The sequence below is a fragment of the Nesoenas mayeri genome, assembly GCF_963082525.1.
Source record: "Nesoenas mayeri genome assembly, chromosome: Z".
NCBI classification, from domain to species: Eukaryota; Metazoa; Chordata; class Aves; order Columbiformes; family Columbidae; genus Nesoenas; species Nesoenas mayeri.
In genome coordinates, this window is record NC_137542.1 from 35,662,862 (window position 1) to 35,684,110 (window position 21,249).

At 40.7% G+C, this 21,249-nt stretch overlaps 1 protein-coding gene across 1 annotated transcript; it reads right to left on the reverse strand.

Moving 5' to 3' along the window:
• Positions 1–223: 223 nt before the first annotated feature.
• Positions 224–9,901, reverse strand: CHRNA6 (cholinergic receptor nicotinic alpha 6 subunit; the record flags this gene model as incomplete). Its single annotated transcript, XM_080362589.1, has 6 exons — positions 224–346; positions 3,066–4,053; positions 4,171–4,280; positions 5,410–5,454; positions 7,317–7,456; positions 9,823–9,901. The coding sequence occupies 6 exons, from the start codon at positions 9,899–9,901 to the stop codon at positions 224–226; spliced, it is 1,485 nt and encodes a 494-aa protein (XP_080218715.1).
• Positions 9,902–21,249: the final 11,348 nt, after the last annotated feature.

Here is a 21,249-nt window from a genome sequence, read left to right on the forward strand (position 1 = left end):
TAGAAAGACCACATGCTCGTCTCTCATTTTGAGTCCTCTACTCATTCTGTTTTGGGTTGTTTGCTTTCTCAGAGGACCCTTTCCTCTCTTTGTCCTTTCTTCTGTGGATGGGTGCTGAGGAGGCGATAAGCAGAGGGGTTGTGTAAAAGGAGAGAAATACAGGAGACTGTTTGGAATTGGAAATGAAACAAGAACAGAAGTGGATAAAAAGCAGTGGGTCAAGTTATGTATGTGCTATTAGTGGCTGGATAAAGAGCCCTGCAGTCCCAAACACACAAAGGATTATAAACACCCAGAGAAATACTCTGTCTATCACCATAGCTATGTATTTCCAATCATCTTCCACCTGCAAGAGAAAAGAAAAAATAAAAAGCATAAACTACATATAATGTAACATGCAATTGAAAGCTGACATTATGCAGTAGAATGTCCCTTGTAAGGAAGAATGTACATGCAGTCATCACTAGTGTTGCCTGTTGCGCTTATAGTTGCTGCAGTTTTCAAGTGTCTTTAAAGGGTGCTGATTTTCTAGTAGTATTTACCACTTTTGGCTGATAACATTTAACACCATCCTAGTCTGCTGAATTTTTTCAAATATTCAAGTCTGTTGGCAAGCTACAGCTGTGATGCTGACATTAACAAATAGGACCTGATCATGTGGTGGTGTAAAGTGGAGTGGCTTAACAGAAGGTAGAATCACCATAGTTGCACATCACTAGACTCTGTCAAGGGATTTATCCTGACAGTTCACACAAGAGACAGTTTGCTATTCTGGCCTGATTTGCCACACTGTCACTCCAGTCAAGCCTCATTGACTTCAGCAAACTGAACAGCTGGACACATGGACTATAGCAAAGCAAGGGCTCTGACTGAGTAAACCACAGTTGCAAACCACAATTGTATGTGCTGAGTAGGCCAGAGAGGATTTTGGATGTCTGAGAGATATACCTTAGGACCACTTTCAAGGAAGCCAATGTCCTTTAAATTGTACCTACATACAAGGACCACTGCATCAGAAGAACATTCACTTATATAAAACTAGTGACTGGTTAAGAGCTCTCTGCTGAGGGATCTACCACTTGGTCTCCTAATTTCTTGAAGTTTTCATCGAAAAGGCTGCTGCTGTATGTCTTGTGAAAGCAAACACAGCAAGAATTCCAGCTGCTGTAAATGTTGCTATACTTTTAAAAGGGCTTTTATTGTACAGGTCTAGTGCATGATATCACCCATACGGCTTTGTATGTCTGGCTGAAGCAGAAACAGCCTGCAGAATAATTTCCTCAATGCTTGCCTGAGAACAGCTTCCTTTTTCTCCCCAAAGACAGGATTTTGCTCAAATGAAAAATCCTGCTTCCCATTCCCAGTATGTTTTGAAACATAAAATACAGAGCTGCTGATACACATATCAGACTAAGAATACAATTTAATGTGGCAGGAGGGATTTGCAAAATGCGAATCAGGAAAAATGTGGAAGACTAATCATGATAGCATTTTAGTCAAACTGCTTCACGCAAAGCCTCTTTTTGGAGTGCATCAGAGAAATCAGCTGAATACAGTACACGGATATGTTTTAAGCAGCTGGAAGGCAGTGAAAGCAGGGCTAAAATATAGGAGTTGAGTGAAATATTAAGGAGAAGCAAGGCTCAGCTCAACTGCCATTTTCCTCCATGCTGAGAGATTTCTGTCTTTTTCTTTGGGCTAGCATGTATTACTCACTCATCTTATGAATTCACTGACCAGGCCTTAATTGTAGCCCTTTATTCAGAAAGTTATGGACTTTATTTTCAGATGAAACTTCTTCTGTAGGACATACAAAAGGGAAAAAAAGTAATTTTGGGGTTGCACATACATTTCATGAATTTGCGCTGATTTCAACAAAATATTCTGATGGAAAAAATACCTCTCAACATTCCCCTTTTGTATTTTTCAATACAAATACAGCAGTATTTATTTTTGAAATGGATTTTGCCATGATAGAGCATGTAAAAAACTTCAAAATCAAAAGCAAACATTTAACAACAGATCAAAGATAAGTTTCATTAGATTCTAAACACTTTTTTAAAAACAACTTGAGGTGTCAGAGCATTCTTATTCATTGTGAGGCCTGGGTGTGGGGAGAGGCCAGGTAATCTTTCTTGGAGCTACTTTTAGTTACTTGTGTTTACACCTGAGGACATGGCCTGAGAATTCTCTAAACATGCATCATTTTTTGGTGACAGTAATCCCAGTTAGGATGAAAAATGTATAAACTCACACAAGCAAATCCATTTATTCAAATGCCAAGTCTCATTTTTACCCACACACCCCTCTTTTCTAAAAATCTGTCTTTATTTATCTGTTGTCTGTTTTTATTCAGGTGTCTTCCCCCAAAACTCAACTTTGATTTCAGCATATGTTTGTCATGACTGAAAATACTGTATTGCTGAAGCTAATATTCATCAAATCACTATAAAAAAAATGAGAATACACCAGACTGAAACTGAGTAAAGAAAACAGCATTCTGAAAGGAATATCTTTACCAGATTTTTCACTGATAACAGTTCCCCAGATCAACTCCTGTGCCGCCAGATAAGCCTCTTTCCTTAAAAAGCAGTTCCCAAATTTGCTTATTTCATTAGTACCACAGAAAAATATCCTGCTTGGTAAACAGCATGCTTAGTATTGCGATGTCACCGCTTACCAGGGCTGTGCAGTTGGTGAGCAGTAGAAGAGGGTTGCTGCTAAGTATCTACAGACCTTGAAAGGTCACACATAGCCTATGCCCTTCCCCATGGCAGGATCAACTCTGCCTGAACCACTGCCAAGCAAAGGTCATTCCTCAAGGCTGCAACAGGCTGATACTCCTTTTCCTTTGAAGAGTGAGCCTCATGTCTAATCTAAAACTGTCCTGCTGCTTAAATTATCCACTGAGGAAGAGTAGATGAGATCACTTTTCTTGTTCCATCCCTAGTGCATGATTTATCTGTAGCAAACTCTGACCCATCCACAGGTCTTAAAATTTTCTTCTCTAGACCCAACAACTCCAATTCCTCTGGTCTGCCCTCCTGGGTGGTTAACTCCCTTACCTCTTTGTTTTCATTTTGAGACCTCATGTTCTCTGCAATGAACTGAACACTGCTAATGACATCCTTCACTTCTGGGGAGTACTCCATGTGCTCTGCCATCCACTTCAGGGACCGATGGCTCGGTTGTCTTCTTTTGGTGGTAGTGAGTTCAGTTGCCTTATCACAGTGATGGCACTGCTGCTCCTTGTGTAACTTGGTATCTTTTTGTTTGTTGTGCTTTGACTTGCCTAACATATTGGCTGATCCTTTCTTGCTTTTTCTGGAGATATTTTTTTTCTGCTGTTCTAATGGTCTCTGCATCAACAGGACTTTTGGGAGCAGGCTAAGAAATACGGTTTTTACCCATTTGGGCATTTCGTGTGTGGTTGGAGTCCTGTAATGTATATTCAGGACAAACACCGTGATGACAATTGACAGAGTCACAAATACCATAGTGAAGAGTAAATATTCACCTACAAGGGGAATTACTAAAGAGGTGGATGGGATTGTTTCTGTGATGACCAGTAAAAATACAGTCAAAGAAAGCAGCACAGAGATGCAAAGAGTCACTTTCTCACCACAGTCAGATGGCAGGTAAAAAACTAACACAGTCAGAAATGAGATGAAGAGACAGGGAATGATCAGATTTATGGTGTAAAACATTGGTAATCTTCGAATATAAAAGGAATATGTTATGTCTGTGTAGATCTCTTCACAGCAGTTATATTTGATGTCATGTTTGTAACCAGAAGCATCAACTATTTCCCATTCACTATTTTCCCAAAAGTCATTCATATCTACTTTGGATCCAATGATTAGAAGATCAATTTTGGCTTTGTCATAGGTCCATGAGCCAAATTTCAGTGAACAGTTCTGATGATCGAACGGGAAAAAGGTAATATCCATAGGACATGAGCTTTTAAAAATAGCTGGTGGAGTCCAGGTGATCATTCCATCATAGCGAAGGAGGGCTTTGGTTTTGCCTTCAACTTGAAAATCTCCCACAGCACTAGAAAGACAAGTGAGGCAAAGATAAGAAAATCACCATGAAAGTAAAATGTCTTTCATGGACACTGCACAAGGATTTTTTGAGAGAGAGGGTAAAATAGAAATTCGTTCATCATACTTGTTATACAAGACGATATCTGGTTTCCAAATTTTGTCTGCTGGTACCCGAACAAATTCAATGCTATCATATTCTCTGGGATCCCATCGCAATTTGTAGTCATTCCAAATCTGAAGGAAGAATGGAAAATTATTTTAAAACCTTGCATTATCAGCAAATTTCTGCTTCTCAGATCTTCCTGTAAAATGACAGACTATGATAAAGACTGACAGTGTAGCACACATAGAAGGGGACAATGGTCTGAAAGACAACAAGGCCATGACCTGGAGAAACACTGGACATATATGAATATTGCTTACATTGATTTACCACTCCCTCCTCTGTGAGGGGCTGCAATGCAAATTGTTATCCATTGCTGACGTGCTGAGATCTCTCCTCTGTCTTGCTACATCAGTATAGACCCTTACCTGTGCAAGGTCACATCCCCACTGCAGAGAGTAAATACAGGCCTTGCTGCTGCTGTCATGAGAGCGCACCTTGCAGGTTAAAGGAGGCCAGTGTCAAAGGAGACCAGCATCCTAATGAGAACAGAGGTACATATGTACACTAACAGGCAGTTGCTACCAGGGGACATTATTGGTTCCACAGGGGTAGCAAATTACCAAGTCAGAGGCACCAAGGGATGCTCAGCAGCTCTCTTGTGTTGCTATCTGGTGCCCTATCATGGGGCCACGCTCCTTGCTCCCACAGCCTACCCTGAAGACCCTTCTCGTAAGTACAGTATATTTTACAGAAAGCTTTGTGTGCACCACTATCAGTGCCTGAATGAAATTGTGTTTTTGGTGGAAGCTGGCTTGTTTTTCTCAGCAGTTTAGGTCCTCTAAAGACTTTGTCAATGTATAAGTGCTAAAACCATCTGGAAAAATGGAGGCATGCTTCTTTTGCTAATAAGTGTTGTGGTTGTAATCTTCAATATGGACACGACCTAAGAATGCAGAGCTACCTACTTAATCACTCTTCTATGGGTATGTCCAGCCAGAGTTACCAGATAAACAAATGATCATGGGATCATTGGAGGAGAATATACCACACACAAATATGAGAGGTGTAACTTCTTGGAAATAAGAATAAATAAATTACTTTCTCAAATGTGGCCATGGTTAATGAAGCTTCTCCTTATTCATATCTTTAAAATCCTTGATACAAACCCATCACTGCTTCTACAGATGTAGCTTACAAGGTAGCACACATTTCATCGTATCAATGCAAATGTTTGAGAAAAGCAATGCAGTGACTTACATGTCTTAGCCACAGATTTGTTTCCATGATCTGATTGACCTCATCCTAGAAAGAAACACAGGCATGCACATCTTTATTCAATAAATTAATTATGGTATCCTGAGATGGTGACCAACTTATTTTTATAAAAATGGAAACTAGAATTCCACATTAACTGATACCAGGTCTTTTCTGGCTATTTTCAGGGAGCTTATATATCATGCACAGACATGTGCAGCTCTACTGAAAAACTTTTAAAGCTCAATTGAAAAAATATGCCCCACAAATATCAGATATACAAAGAGCTGTATTGCTTTTCCAGGGACCTGTGTACCTGAAGAACACAAAACATACAATTGCTCTGACCAGTAACAGAGGAATAAGGTTCTGCCAGTGGCTATGTGTTTTGCTGGATTCAGTGTTTTGAAAGCTCTGTTTACACAGTACAGTACTGGTCAAGACTCAAGAAAAACAGCATCTATGTTCTCGCATTTCTATACAAATTTCTACACAAACCTTTAGAGCAGATGATTTCAACCAGTACTTAATTAGGACATTGTTTTACCGAGACCTTCTTTTTACAGTCAATTATTGCAATTGCCAATCAGTGATGAATCAGGAAGGTGCTGCAAGAGACACCATAATAAATGAGGGGATCCTGTTCTAATAAATAAGCCTTCAGCCCAAAAGTATTCAGAAAGACTCATATTACATATATCTATGAATGTGGGCTGACATTCACAATTAAAATATCTGCAAGAATATTTCTTTGGGTAGTTCTTAGTTCTTAAGCCTGTGTGCTCAAAAAGTTAAGATATTTACAAGCTAAAGGTAGAAAATGTTGTAGATGAATTTTCAACATTCTGTTCTGAAGATTAAGAAAAAAAGATAATTTAGTAAGCCCTGTAACGTTCCTGTCCATGGGTTAAACTATCTAAGTTCTTGTAAAAATCATGACCCTTTATTGAGAAAAATCCAATTGATTTACTTATGATAGTCCTTTTTGTCTCCAAAGACAGCACTGGGAGCCAGGGGCTGCAATGTGAAACAGAACTGCTGAAATCTGCCAAGCCACCTATTACATGGAAACAAAATACTTTGATAAAGGAACTCCAAAAGTTGACAACTGCCTTCACCATAAGGACTTACAATGCCTTTATTTATACTCTTAAACAACTTAGTTCCTTGGCTGCTGCTGAGCATTGCTCCTCACTGTTTGCCTGTCTCTTCATTATGGACTCAACTATGTGCATCAGAATCAAAACTCTGCACCTGTTCTGTGGATAATTTGCTTCACAGAGCAGACTTCAGTGAGGGTTAAGGTCATGTTTTGGTTTTTCCACAGTCCCCTGCCCTGCCGAGCAGGTCTGTCATCTCAGACACACACACCCTTGTATACAGTGCACCCCAGAACACACACACAACATTCATCCCCAGCTCCATGCTTTAAACCACCACTTTGCAGGCTGTACATCTCTTATGTTATTTTGAAACAGACTGAAAAAGCAAGCAAAAACAGAGAAGATTTTGTCTCTCAGGGCCACTACGAAATGACACTGGCCCCACAGGAGAACTAGGCCCAGTGCTCCACATCATGAACACACCAGACATCTCTGGAGCAGGCTAGGCCTGTGGACAGTAAACACCCAACACTGCCACTTTGCATGCCAGAGGCTGCTGCCTGGAGCAGAGGGATTTGACACTACAGAATAAGCAAAGGAAAGTGTGTAGCTCAATCTGCTCATTTGGGCAACCGGAGTGATTCAGCTGACAGACAGAACAGCAAAGGTCTCAGCATGTACATATATGCACACATGACAATGTCAGCTATGAGAGTTGTAGGTGCAACTGTTAATCTGCCGCTTTAGCAATGTGCATATATTTGCAACCATCCCCAAACCTCAGCATTATTCTGTAATGAGTCTTACCACATTTGTAAGCTGGGTAATGGCCACTTCGAAATACACTGTGACAGGATCAGACACATTTTCCACTGGCCTGATGAACTGGTTGTACTGGGAGAAGAGTTTGTGAAATAACCGTTCCTCTGATTCGCAGGTTGTGGTATCTGTGTTGGTAAAGATAAGCAACAGCTACATCAGAGGTAAGGAAGTGGAAAGAAAGGTGCTGGATAACATAGTAGTCCATGCTGTATTTCCGGATCCTGGTGTTTGTGACACAGGACACAGGAGCACTGAGAGAAAAGGGCTGCCAGAACAATGTCAGCTGAAAGCATTCTCCTGCAGGACACTGCCCACTGCTTCCCATCTCCTCAAAGTGTAAGGTAATGGCCTGAATGGAAATGCCTCCTAAGCTGCATCCAGCCCGCCCTGATACCAGACCAAAGTAGAATAAGGTGGTGTGAAGTAGAAAAATTAGAAACATGGTGGATTCAATCTTTGGGACTCTTTATGGTAAAACTGAGAGTTTATCAAAAGCATAGCTACTTACTCAGAACTTAAAAGCTTGAGGCTGCAACTACTGGATCAAAATTGATGTCAGGGACTCTGATCAGCAATTGTAATGATGCCTCCTAGTCTTAAAAGCTATGACTACATTTTATCCTCATATGTGCTATTTCAGCTCTTTAGATAGTACAACATTTGCTCTGAAGGAAGTTCATTTATTAAATTATATGAGAAAAAAAGTGGAAATACTGTCATTTCTTATAGAATAGCATGCATCTTTGTAATACAGAGGGGTTCTTTGGGAACAAGCAGATCATAGCTGTAACCCTCAGCCTACGCAGGACAGATGGGATCGCTTAGCAAGCATAAGGTATATGACAGGCACAGAGCCATCTTCTCACTGCAGAGTCAAGAAGAGTGCTCAATCTGCTGTATATAGCCAAAATGTGAAATAGTTACTTTCACAGTGCTAAAAGCTACAGACTTCGATTTCAAGAGGAAAGATTAAATCATGTGGACTCTGGTGACATGAGCTCAGAACAATACTTTTCTTGAATAACTTTGCTATTCGAGTATACTACTATATTTCAATGTAGTACTATAATTCAGCACTGAAATTCAAAATACTTCATAAAGCAAAGATTTAGAAATCACACCTCATATTGAGCACAGCTGTGTTATCAAAGCTATATGATGATACCAAAGATACTACTGATACAGCTGAGGAAAAATAAGTTTTTCAGATACATGGTTTTAAGCTTTTGCGTTAGTCCCAGACTGCAATAGAACACAACAGGAAAGCCATCATGATAAGCCTTTATGACTGCAAATATTAAACAAAAAAGGTTCTGTAGCAGGCAACATGGTCTCTGGCACAGCATAGGACATAAATTCGCAATTTATATTTCCTTCAGTGAACACAAGGGCCTGTGGTTGCACAGATGTCCTACAGGGAGATGCTTAGTCTCATGATACTGCACTATTTTCATGCCCTTGTTTTTGAAAGAAATGACATTTCTGCCTCTTAGATGATAAGAAGCATGTTCACATTCAGGAGATTATCACAACTAAAAGCTGAAATACTGGTTACTGGTGACTTACAGGTATGGAAAGAAAATTCTAGTAAAACTTCTATGACTTAATGTTTTGTTTCATCCTTTTAGCATCATCCAGAGAAGATACATGAATGTCTATAAAGTTTGGATGTTTGTATACCATGTATTGTGCCATTCAAAAAGGAAACTGCAATTTCCTTTCCAGATTTCTTCATCATCATCCATCTCACTGTGACTAGAAGTACCCCACTGTGGGACCATGAGTTTCTTACTAAAGTCTTATGACTAAAGCTGGTGAGTATAAAATCATCTTTCATTTGAAATTTTCCTGCTGACTTCGTAACATTCTTTGAAATAAATTAACAGAAATGGACAAGGATTTAAGCCTTTCATTTTTATTCTTCTGTTACAGATACTCATCTCATTGGTGTTGCTTTAAGACAATGTCTTATACCTTGCTAACACGAGAACTGTAATTCATATATGTCTTGGTCATCAGTGGAAGTGAGACCTTAAAAAAAATTGAATGTCTTAAAAGCAGAAATCCTGCTGAACCTCAGTGAGACTTGTGTGTGGAAATCACTCCATTATGTTTAGCCATAGATCACAAACAACAGTGAATAAAAATATATCAAGTTCTCACTTTTTAATGTGTCGGTACCTAAAATGCATGTATTTAGCCTGCACTATTTAAGCAGTTGCAAAATTTGAGCACCAAACAAAATTACTCAAACTCCTATTTCATTTTCATCCTTTGCTAGAAACAGTTCCTCAACTAGTTATCAAATCAAAATTAAGAGTTTTATGTGTAAAAACTTGTATTGCTTTAGCTCTCAAAATACTGTTGAAATGTTACAGATTTCAGGTTAGAAATAGCTGGTAGAAGCTTTACATTGAATTCATTCCAGGAAAGCAGAAGCAGAGACAGTGACTAGAAAATATTTTAGAGACTAGTATCAAAGAGAGCCTACCTTTAATCAAAGATGTGAACACGAATAACCAGACACAGAAAGCACGGTTACACCAACATAGCCACCTCTTAGGATGCATTGCTAGCAGCAGAATAGAGCTTCCTTTTGAGAAGATAGGTTTGGGGAAAGAAACAGAAGGCAAGAAGACATACAAGCCCGCTGGATGGTAAGTAGGCAGTACAACAACAGATTCCAGTTTTGCTTTTGCAGCAAACTCTGCAGTCTGCTGAGCAGAGCAAAGCCTTGCAGAGTTGCTTCCACTATCACCAGGGAGGGAGAGCTTATGCCATGCAGAGTGAAGGGAGTCAGGCGGCATCCTATCAGATGACTTTTCGCATTTCCAGTCACCTGCACCCCTGCTGCTGGGTGAACGTATAAGAGGGCAGGAGAGAGGGAAGGCAAGACACAGGGCACCCAGTGTGGAGCCAGGGAGGGGAGGAGGAATTCACTCAGCCCTCCACCCACTGGTTAAAGAACACACATCCAAAAGCAGCTGCTTTAGCTATTCCCTGGTGCTCACCTGAGTATGTCCATCAGAATATACAGAGACGAAACAACTTCTGTTTCTGGGCTGAAGACTAATTCTGCAGCAGGAGAAATGGATGCTATATGGTTCTAACAGCTCTACCAGAAAACATTAGAACCTTGAAATAAGTATAGCATCATGTGATAGAATTGCTTGACAGTATTCTGAGTGAAAAAAATCTAAGTCAATTAGATTTATTATTGCTGTCTGGCAGGACCAACTAAAAATCCTCTTTCATGACAAACAAGTCAGCTCACAGCATCAATTTTTTTTATATTTTGTGTGTGTGTGTGCAGTGATTCCTGTGCCAGTATCCTGCTAGGGTGGAAATGGAGCAGTAGAATAAAGGAAAAACATTAGCTGCTGTTACAGAAGTACCTAACAGGTCAGGTTCACTGTCATTAAGTGTTACTCTTAATGACAGAAGTTAAAAAACTGGAGGTCCTTGTTATAGATTGTATAACTAAAGTAAATTTGCTAATCAAAACAGGAATATGTTGATAGTTGACGATTCAGTGAGTTGTGTAAATGTTAAGCCGCCAAGACCACAGAATGTGTTATATCCCTTAAGGGAAATTGCTATGGGAGGGCCGCAATCCGGGGTAGGGTTTGTGTCGATCCCCCTGAATTCAGGAGATGTAAGAGAATTTAAAAAGGAAATGGGGAACCTACTAGAGGATCCTTTAGGGATTTCTGAGAGATTTGATCAATTCATGGGCCCAAACATACATACTTGGGATGAAATGCAAGCAATTTTAAGAATTTTATTTACTATGAAGGAAAGGGATATGACTAGGAGAACGGGAATGAGGAACTGGGACCAGAGACATCAGCATGGTCCAGGTGCAGACATAAAATGGCCACTCCAGTGGCCTAATTGGGACAATCAGAATCAAGAATACAGAAATCATATGTCCGATTTACGAGATACGATAATTCAAGGTATTAGGGAATCCGTCCCTAGAGGAAAAAATATAAATAAAGCCTTTAATGAACATCAGAAAAAGGATGAGACACCTATTGAGTGGCTGGAGAGATTAAGAAAGAGCTTACAACTATATTCAGGATTAGACCCCAAATCTCCAGTGGGACAAGCACTCCTTAAAACACAGTTCGTAGCAAAAACTTGGACAGATATTAGAAAGAAAGTAGAAAAGATCGATGATTGGCAAGAAAGGGGTCTAGATGAATTATTGAGGGAAGCACAAAAAGTATATGTACGAAGAGAAGAGGAGACTCAGAAAAGACAAGCTAGAATATTAGTTGCTGCTGTAAGAGAAGGACAAAAAGGAACCAGGGATCAAAGACCTAGGGTTTCCCAAGGGAACAGAGAACAGGGTACATTAGAGAAATGGAAACAGGCCTTTCCAAAAGAAATAGAGTGCTTCTACTATAAAAAGAAGGGACATTTACAGAGGCATTGTAGGAGACGTCTGCATGATGAAAAAGTATTTAAAGAAGATTAAGGGGGTCAGGGGCTCTAGTTGCTGGGGACCCAACAAAACTTTAAACCCTTACTAAACCAAAAACTAAACTAGGAATGGGTCCTCCGCAACAAGAACAATTTAAAGCTGTAAATAATCTTTTTCTGTGAGTATCTTTTTGAATGTGTTGCAGTTTTGTAAGTCTTTACCTGTTGTATGGGATAGTAAAATTTTGTGTGTAAAAGCCTTGCCCAGTCCAGCTTGCTGGAGCAGTGGGGCGTGGGGAGCAGGTGCCAATGGGGCTCCAGCATGCACTGACCTGTTTTGTCAGGGAGACCCAGTGGTGCCTCCACCTAGCTGAGCAGTGGGCTCAAAGGTGCAATTCTAAAATCAAGGTATTGTCTTGAATGAATGTAATTGTGATCTGTTCGTATGTTTGGACTTGGTATGTGGTCTGTGTGTCTGAGCTCAGTATTTTAGTTTGTATATATTTGGTAACAAAAGTATTTTGTTAGAGACATAATTACAAAATGGGAACCGGTTCTGAGACTAAAAATATCACCTTGCTCTCCCTTTTAAGATGCATCTCTAAATTAGTGGGGGAGAGTGATTTGAATATAAAGTCCTAGGATTAGCTGTATTTCAATTTAGTGTTGTTTTGGGGATACACTGATTCAGATCTAAATTTAATGTAAGAGATCGATGCTTAATATGCTGCTTATTAACATCTGTAGGAAATTACACAAGATAGAGGCTGAGGGATGTGACTTCCAGCCAGAGGATCAAGTATTAATAAAAACTTGGAGAGAGCTCACTGGTCCCCCATTGGGAAGGGCCTTTTTGTTGTTGTTCTCACTACAGATACTGCGATTTGCACAGCAGAGTGAGGCTGGACTCATGTATCTCAGGTCAAAGGACCAGTAGAATCAACTTCCGCTAGATGGACTGTCACATCTGAACCAGGAGACCTGTGAGTGAAAATAAAGAGAAACAATCCGGTGGGTGAATCACCTTGAGGGAATTGTAAGAAAACTTTAGAACGGGGAGTATCAAACAGACATATGCAACATACCAAGATAAAGTGCTGTATTTGTGATTGTAATTGTTTTCCTTTTGTCTGTTATCACCATATATATATTGTAAAGAAAATTGGTATTACCATTGCAGTTACAATAACATCCCCCGAGGGTTGTGTCCTGAATGTATGCGAGAGGAACTTAAAATAACTCTAACTACTGGCTGTATTGCTGGCAAGCTAGGACAACTTAAACTAGACTTTGAGGGCCAAGACTATTGGGATTCAAAGGGTTTTTGGGAGCTCTTTGAGAAAGGAGTCAGAGGAGAACTACAAAGTCATGGTCAACCAGTCCAAATAGTGTGTTGGAGAGTAGTCAAGATTCCTTGTAATCTATCCCCAATAAAAGCTAAAGGGTGGGAATCTGTAGTTAAAAGAGAACGACAAATGAAAGTTCCTACCTGGGGCTCGTGAAGGATATCCTTGCTGCTGAGAAGATGGACTACCTCACTGCTGGAAGCGAACCAGTAGGTGAAGGAGGCAGAAGGGTAAAACAGTGGGGCATGTTAATCAGGTGGAATTCAATGTTGAATTTACTACAGATGCTCAGTGGGACTATACATCTGCTTTCCAAGAGCTTCCAAAGTGTGAAACCTGGCCATAATAAAGATTATCCTGTAGCTCAACAGCAATACTGGGCTGTTAAACAAATGTTAAAAATTGGCTTAATTCTTTTTATAAGATTAGATGTGGTATGTGGAAGTAATTTTAATAATCCACATCAACCTTATGAATGGATCCTTCAAAGATGGGAAGATCAAGTTGTTGAGTGTCAACTAGTACCTATAGAAACCTGTAGCAATCGTATAAGCCAAAGACCTTATTATTTTTGTCCCGCTTCTAATCCCGGGAAGAGTTATTGTAACTATCCTAATCAATATTATTGTGCCTATTGGGGTTGTGAAACTATTACCTCTGACTGGGCACCTCCTATGAAGGATAAGTTTTTAACTGTAACCTGGGAACCTGTGAGATGTACCTCCCTAGTAGTTAATTTATTTAGAGGCAAGTTGATAGGGCCTACTAACTGTAAACATTTAACACTCACAGTTCTACAACCAGAAGATCAAGGATGGCTATTGGGAAAAGCTTGGGGAGTTAGGCTTTGGGAACCCAAAATGGACAGAGGGGGATTAATACGAATTAGTAAACAAGTAATTACCACACAGCCACAAGCTGTGGGGCCAAATATAATCATAAGAAAAGATAAAAAGAAGAAAAGCAAGGAGAAGAGTACAGTTGTTTCTCTCCTTAAGGAAACCTTAGCCCTGACTAAGAATCCTAATATAGATGAGGAAAAGAGTCCTCTGTTCAAAGTAATGCAGGCAGCATACACCACCTTGGATAATACTGACCTCAACATGACGAAGTCCTGCTGGTTGTGTTATGATGCTAAACCTACATTTTATGAAGGAATAGCCCTGAATGGTACATATAACCTATCTGATTCAAGAAACTACTGTGGGTGGGAACAAAAGAAGGTGGGAATCACTCTTCAACAAGTAAGGGGGCAGGGGACATGCCTAGGAAAAGTGCCACCTATAAAAGAAAAACTTTGTAGTCATAAAATAAACACAACAATGATAGCTTCACATAAATGGGTAATACCAGAAACAGGTGGGTGGTGGATATGTTCCAGAACAGGATTAACCCCGTGTGTATCACTGAGAGTGGTTAATAGTAATACTGAATTTTGTATTCAAGATTTAGCGGTCCCACAAATACTTTATCATTCTGAGGAAAGTATGTATATGCATTGGAGTACTGAAAATCATAAGATCCAGAAGAGAGAACCTATAACAGCTATCACTATAGCCACATTAATAGGGTTGGGAGTAACTGGGGCTGCAACAGGGATATCATCTTTAGTTCACCAACAACAAGGTTTTACCTCTCTCTGAGCAGCTGTAGATGAAGACTTAGACAGGATTGAAAAATCTATTTCTTATCTTGAGAAATCCTTAACTTCCCTCTCTGAGGTAGTCTTACAAAATCGAAGAGGGTTAGATTTATTATTTCTACAACAAGGAGGGGTATGTGCAGCTCTAGGAGAAGAATGTTGTGTTCATGCTGACCACACAGGAGTCGTACGAGACTCCTTAGCCAAAGTAAGAGAAGGATTGGCACAAAGGAAGCGAGAGAGAGAAGCTCAACAAGGATGGTTCGAATCCTGGTTTAATCAATCACCCTGGCTAATAACCTTGATTTCCACTCTATTAGGGCCTTTGATAATGTTAATGTTAGTTTTAACGTTTGGTCCATGTATTCTCAATAAGCTCTTAACCTTTGTTAAAAATAGAATCGATACAGTACAACTCATGGTAATAAGACAACAGTATTTGGAAAAAGATGAAAATGATCCTATCTTAAATGCAGCACGAGAAGCTGTAACCGGGTTTGATTAGCAAATTAAAGGGTAAAAAGAAAAAGGGGGGATTGTTATAGATTGTATAACTAAAGTAAATTTGCTAATCAAATCAGGAATATGTTGGTAGTTGATGATTCAGTGAGTTGTGTAAATGTTAAGCCGCCATAGTTTGTCACATTCTGGTTTTGCAGGCTTTGGCGGGAAGGATGTTGCATGCTCTGCTTTGCAAGTTTTGGCGGGAAAGACATTGCACACCCTGCTTTGCAAGTTTTGGCGGGAAAGATGTTGTGTGCTTATGGGGAGAGGGATGTGCTTCGCTGTGCGAAGAAGACCATGTGATAGCATAGCAACCCATCTCACCAATCAGAAAGATGATCGGGGGGGGCATGTACTTACAGACGGTATATAAATACTTTTTTTTCTGTAACCAATTTGCGTGCCTTTGGGTGGAGCAGTGACTCCCCGGCCGCCCAGTGCTGTTTTGCTCATTTATCTTTAATAAAAGTTATTCTAAGTTTCTTTGAGTTATATGTGTCCTGATACCCCAGAGTTGAATGCATGTTCACTCCTCAAGCATTCAGTATGCATGTCCTTGCAACTGGAATCCCTGAAAAGAACCTGTAGGCAAATGGTCTGAGAAACTGAGGGCCCTGTTTAACTGCAGAGAGGTGGAGGGCACCACAGGTTACTTGGTGCCATCCAGCCCTCCAGAAAGCAGCTCAGACAGAGAAATCTCCTTCATGTATGCTCAATCCATCTTGAACAAGTCTGCGTGACTGTTACATTGTTGTGTAAGTGTGGAGAGAAGAGACAAGCCATAAACAGAAAAAGGATGCCCTCTGTACGGCAGAACACAGGCACAATGCTGGAGCTCAGGATGAGAAAGCACTTTATCTTCTACACAAGTTGTTGAAATGTGGGTAGAAGGGAAGATGTCTGTCTGGAAGAGACTTAGGAATGAGTTTCCTGCACAGAGAAGATACTTGAAGTGGACAAAGTTGCCCATGGCAAGTTCTACAGGATGAAAAAGCAGACTTGGAGGACTACTAACAGAAGTCCTACTCCAGACCTCACTGGAGTTAGGGAGCCTTGAGCAGAGAGTCACCTTGGCAGAGTCACCCTGCACTCTCAAAAGCAGCAGAAAACCAAATATGGTTGTAAGTAGAGACCACGACAGTTGTGATCCATCTCCAAGCTGAAGTAAGATATAAATTCTGCTTACAAATGATTTTAAGATGAAAATGTGGGTTTCAGCATAATGATGTTTCTTGTAAATTTCCATTTTGCCATTTTTCAAAGAAAAAAGGTAAAAAAACACAAAAACATTTTGCTTTGTGTCCAGTTTTTGTAAGTTGCAATGTTTGTTAGGATGATGTTAACAGTCCAGGTCTGTAACCTTGCAGTTCCCTCACCTTATCCAAGGAAGCTCATACCTCCTCCTTGAACTCATGAAGCCCATGGTGCACTGTGGCTAATAGAACTATGCAGCCATATACCATCACAGGATGCCCGTGGCTGGCTGTAGTTATGGTATATGAACTGCTGTGAAAGTTCAGTGCTTGTAGAAAGATGGCATATGGTAACAAAGTCAGATACAATTTGAAAGTAAACTGACCCTAAAATAAAATGTTTTGACACTCCCAAACCTTTTGTTCTTCCAAAAACCTGACAGGCAAGGGAATCAAGCATGAAAAGCTAACAAACCTGCAAACACGTATCTGGGTTAAACTGGAAGGTCTTCAGAAGAGAGGGTAATGAGTGTGTTTTCCTGTCTGGAAAGCAGAGCAATGGCAGGCCAGCTGGCAAGGTGATTCCTAGTGCCACACTTGAAGAGCTGCTTTATTACGGGGAGGGAGGGACTGGGGAAGCAGGGTGAGTTAGGAGGCAAGACAAATTATTCAGTGAGCAGATGGCAGGAGCGATTGTGCCACACCTGCCCTGCTGGTAGGACTCTGCTGGAGTGGATGCTGCCCTCGGGAAAGGCTGAAGAGGAAGGCACAGCTCAAATTGGGCCATGACAACTGGCTGCTGAGGCATCCAGATGGAGAGGCCAGAGAGACCAGCTTATGTATTACTTCAGTAACAAGGAAGCCAGCTAGAAGCAGAGCAAAAAGCCTGTGAATCGTTGCTGCTAGGGAAGGTACCTAATTGAATCTAACATGAACTGGCCAAGGAAGGTGTCAACATGCCAGGCTCAAACAGCAAGCACATAGCGACAGTCTTTCACTCTTGTTGGCCCTCCATGTTGGGGAGAAGAGGCTGATATAGTCCTTTCACGTGTGCTTTTACTCTCCAAAAACACCCTGACTCAAAGCAAAATCTCTGGCCTCCCTTCTTTAAGTGAGGTGGCTCAGGCAAAAGAAGATGAGCAGCTTGCAGGGATACACAAAATCTGCCCACTATAAAGGTTTATAGCACATGAATGCACTTCACCACTGGAGCTTGACATTGTAATAGTTGCATGGTGTTGACTGTGTAAAATACATCAGGGCAAATTTAGAGGATTGCTTGTGTGTCCTGTAACTCTGGCTGGAGGCACATGCTCCAGTGCTATTTGCAATGCTAATGACAGATCTTGACTTTTGGAGTCAGGCCTAGGTTTGCATGGCTGACTTTTCTCTCTAGAGCTAAGTAGTTAACTGCTGGAGTGCCATATCTAAATTGTTTGTAGGCACTGACAATGTCATGGGTTCATCTGCAGTGGGGCTGTGACAAACACCTTTTCAATGGTGAGACACTCGTACCACTGAACTCAGTGTGGGACTTCACTTCCCAGCCCTCTTGACTGCTAACTACTCCTAGGCAAGTGAATTTGCACCTAGGGACACCTGTTCACCTTTCCATCACTGGCCTAGAAGCGCTGTGGGGGAAAAGAGCCGCTTCTCACTGTTTGCTTGCTCAGGGCTACCTGTACATTTCCCTGTTATGGCTGTGCTGAAATAGCTGTGAAGATGACTCAGATCTCAGCAGCGCTGTATTTTATTTTTATCCCACTACCAAACCCCTTTTGCAAGCAGCCAGCCATTAAGGAAACAATCAAGTCAGCTACAGCTCGCTCCTATCTGGGTATTCACACACAGTACACCCCTGGGTACGGGGCACCTACTGTGAATAAAAATGATGCCAGAGGAAGGAAACTGTAATGGGACAGTGAAACTGTCAGTCAAATCCCACTGTCTTACTGACAGTTTGTAGAGAACCTTGGATAGCTTATGCATTAGTTAAGTTAAGGTAAAGAGGGAACTTGGGAAAGCTCACAGATGAAGGGGAAATTTCTAAGAGCGCGAGTTGCTTTAATTGAGCAGGCAAGTGAAGAACAAGCTCTAAAAGCTGGGATGTGAAGCTGCATTGCAGGTTCTGAGTGATGAATGAATAGCTTAGCTTGCACAGGTTGTTGGGAATAGTGTTTTTCCCTGCCTGTGCTACCTGAATAACTAAGTTGCTTGTGAACGCTGACATTTTACCTTAAAATGCTCTGTTCTGATTCATGGCAGTTGGAAACTGTCACATTCCAGATCTTTCAAGCTAAGCTGCCACCCCTTGTCAGGCCTAACTCTAGCTGACAGTAGAAGTAAAGCAGGCTTTTTAACAATTCAAGGCATTGTAGACTGTCACAGAGGCACACCAAAAGTCAGTTTAGGCAGGCAACAAGCTCCAGACTTTATTCTAGCCAGAACAGTTTAGCCAATAAACAAAAAAGAAACAGGGTTTAGCCAAATTATTTAGCACTCTGACAACATTATAAAACACAGGTTCAGATACCAGTTGAGGAAAAGTTGTTTAGATACCCAGTATTATATCCTACAGCTTCACAGAAACAATATTAACAGCAGTATTTCTCCATTCCATTTTTTATCATTCTTCTGTGGAGTGAATGCCATAGTGAAGTGACAAAATCACAGCTCTTCCCGGGGAACTGAATAACTAAACATTATATAGCTTTTTGCTCTGACTTTTTGAATGCTGTACCTGCCCTGTCTGTGCCAATTACAGTCTCACCAGAGCAGGTTTCTATTAACCCGTGTTAGTTCTAAGTGCAGTTGGGATCCTCTATTTTGTTTTACTCCTGGATATCACTAAAATAAAGCAAGTTATTAGTAATACAGTTTTCACTGCCTCATTGGCAGACATTCAACTACCATGAAAGCACTTTCAGGTCATTACCTTTTATTTAAGTGTTAGTATGGTCCTGTTTGTCAAGTCTCACACCATGAGCAGTGCATTCACACAGCTTGTTCACTTGCACTCTCCGCAGCAAAGCCCAGATCTCCCCCATGTGTAAGTCATAGGCTTTGGTCTCTCTCCTGCTCTGGGATCTCATGTGCCAAGAGTGTCTGCTCCCTGCTACATCAGCCACTGAGCAGGGCACTGGCTTCTTATGTGCAGGAGACACAAAGCATGAGTGAGGATGGAACTTCAACAGCTACTGTGTGCAAATGTGCACAGTAACGTGCTCATGCTTTAGAACTGCTTATATTAAGGCATTTTTTTGTGAGTCAAATTTCAAATGATGCATGGGAAGAGGCTGGGACTGATCAGGGCATTTCCACATATTGAACACAGAATTTCTTCAGTTCAGTAGCTTCCTCTGTGATACAGTCCTTTCGTCCTTTTTCTTTTGTTTTAAAGAGATTGAACCACAATGCCTCTGTCAGACTCCCCACTGCCCCAACTATAAAGTCTGGTAACTCAGGCAGTTATTACCTCCTGAGTAGCCGAGTACATTAATGGGGATGCCTATTCCCATGATGCTGCCTGCTAAGGAGCTACAGGACACCATCAAGATCCATCTTCTGTAAGCTAAAGTATCATTGATGGCAACATCCTCGAAAGCACCTTCTACTGTACATCTAGGGTCACATAGTATCGCTTTTTTTGGCTTCAGTAACCTCTAGCTTGGAACAACTCCTGTAACTTGATGGAGACTTACCTAGGCTGATGAAATCTGATCCATTTCAAGGAACTAAACTCCAAACCAATAATCTCTGTTTGGTTTTTCTAGCTTTCTTACTCAAGGAAAAAGTCCTGGGAGTATGTTTTCAACATGTAAAATACATGATTCCACAGTTCACTTGTGTAAATACATTTCTTTGGTGCAAACATACCTTTACATTGTCATGATAAACAATGTAAAAACCACACAGGCTTGAGTAGGATTTTTTGGAAGCATTGATATCTGCAGTGCCTGCAGGGATAATACTATAGCCAACATCTTACTTTGAAGAAATATAGCATCTCATAAGTAGTGAAAAAAAAATATCAAGCATAAGTGTAAATGGAAATGCTTAAAGTGATGCTATGGCATAATATCCTAAAGCAATGGATTGTTGGATTCAGTGAGTGGAGGGGACTCTCCTAATGTCCTCTTCCTGTACTGAGGATAATGGGTATAGCAGCAATATTGTTAGGGAAAATATGATAGCAATGAGTATGATGACTGGAAAGGGCAGGCATCTTGGAACGAAAGGTACAGGATCTGATTAAGCAAGAAAGTAACAGGAATATGACTGCATTAAAGAGTTCCTGTCTGAAGGTCTGAAATTTCCTAGCCCAAAAGGGATGACGGGAACAAAGAATATTAGAGGGTTTAGCACAAGAGGCAAATGGGGAGGAATATGATGGTCCTAGAAAAGAATTATTGAGGAAAAATGTGGCTTTATCTGTGCATAGGCATCAAGTCAGATTTCATCTTCATCCATATTTCTTTCTTAGAAGAATGAACTGAAATTTAGGTTGCTAAAAATGACAATGCAGATGTCCAGTTTTAGACCTTATGAGTTCATTAAAATAATAGACCATTGCAAGGAGCAGCTAACTCAAGCCACAACGAGGAAGCACGCCAAACAGTGCTCTTGTTGATCTGACCATGAATACACTCATATGCTGGCTAAATACCTTCTCTGAGGCCATATTCTAGTGGACTGAGATATCAAACTTAACAAGTGTTTTTGCAAATTCAGGGGTGTGTTCCAAAGGAAATAATAAAATCCATGGGGTACTTCATGGCTGGAAACTGAACAACAACAACAAACCA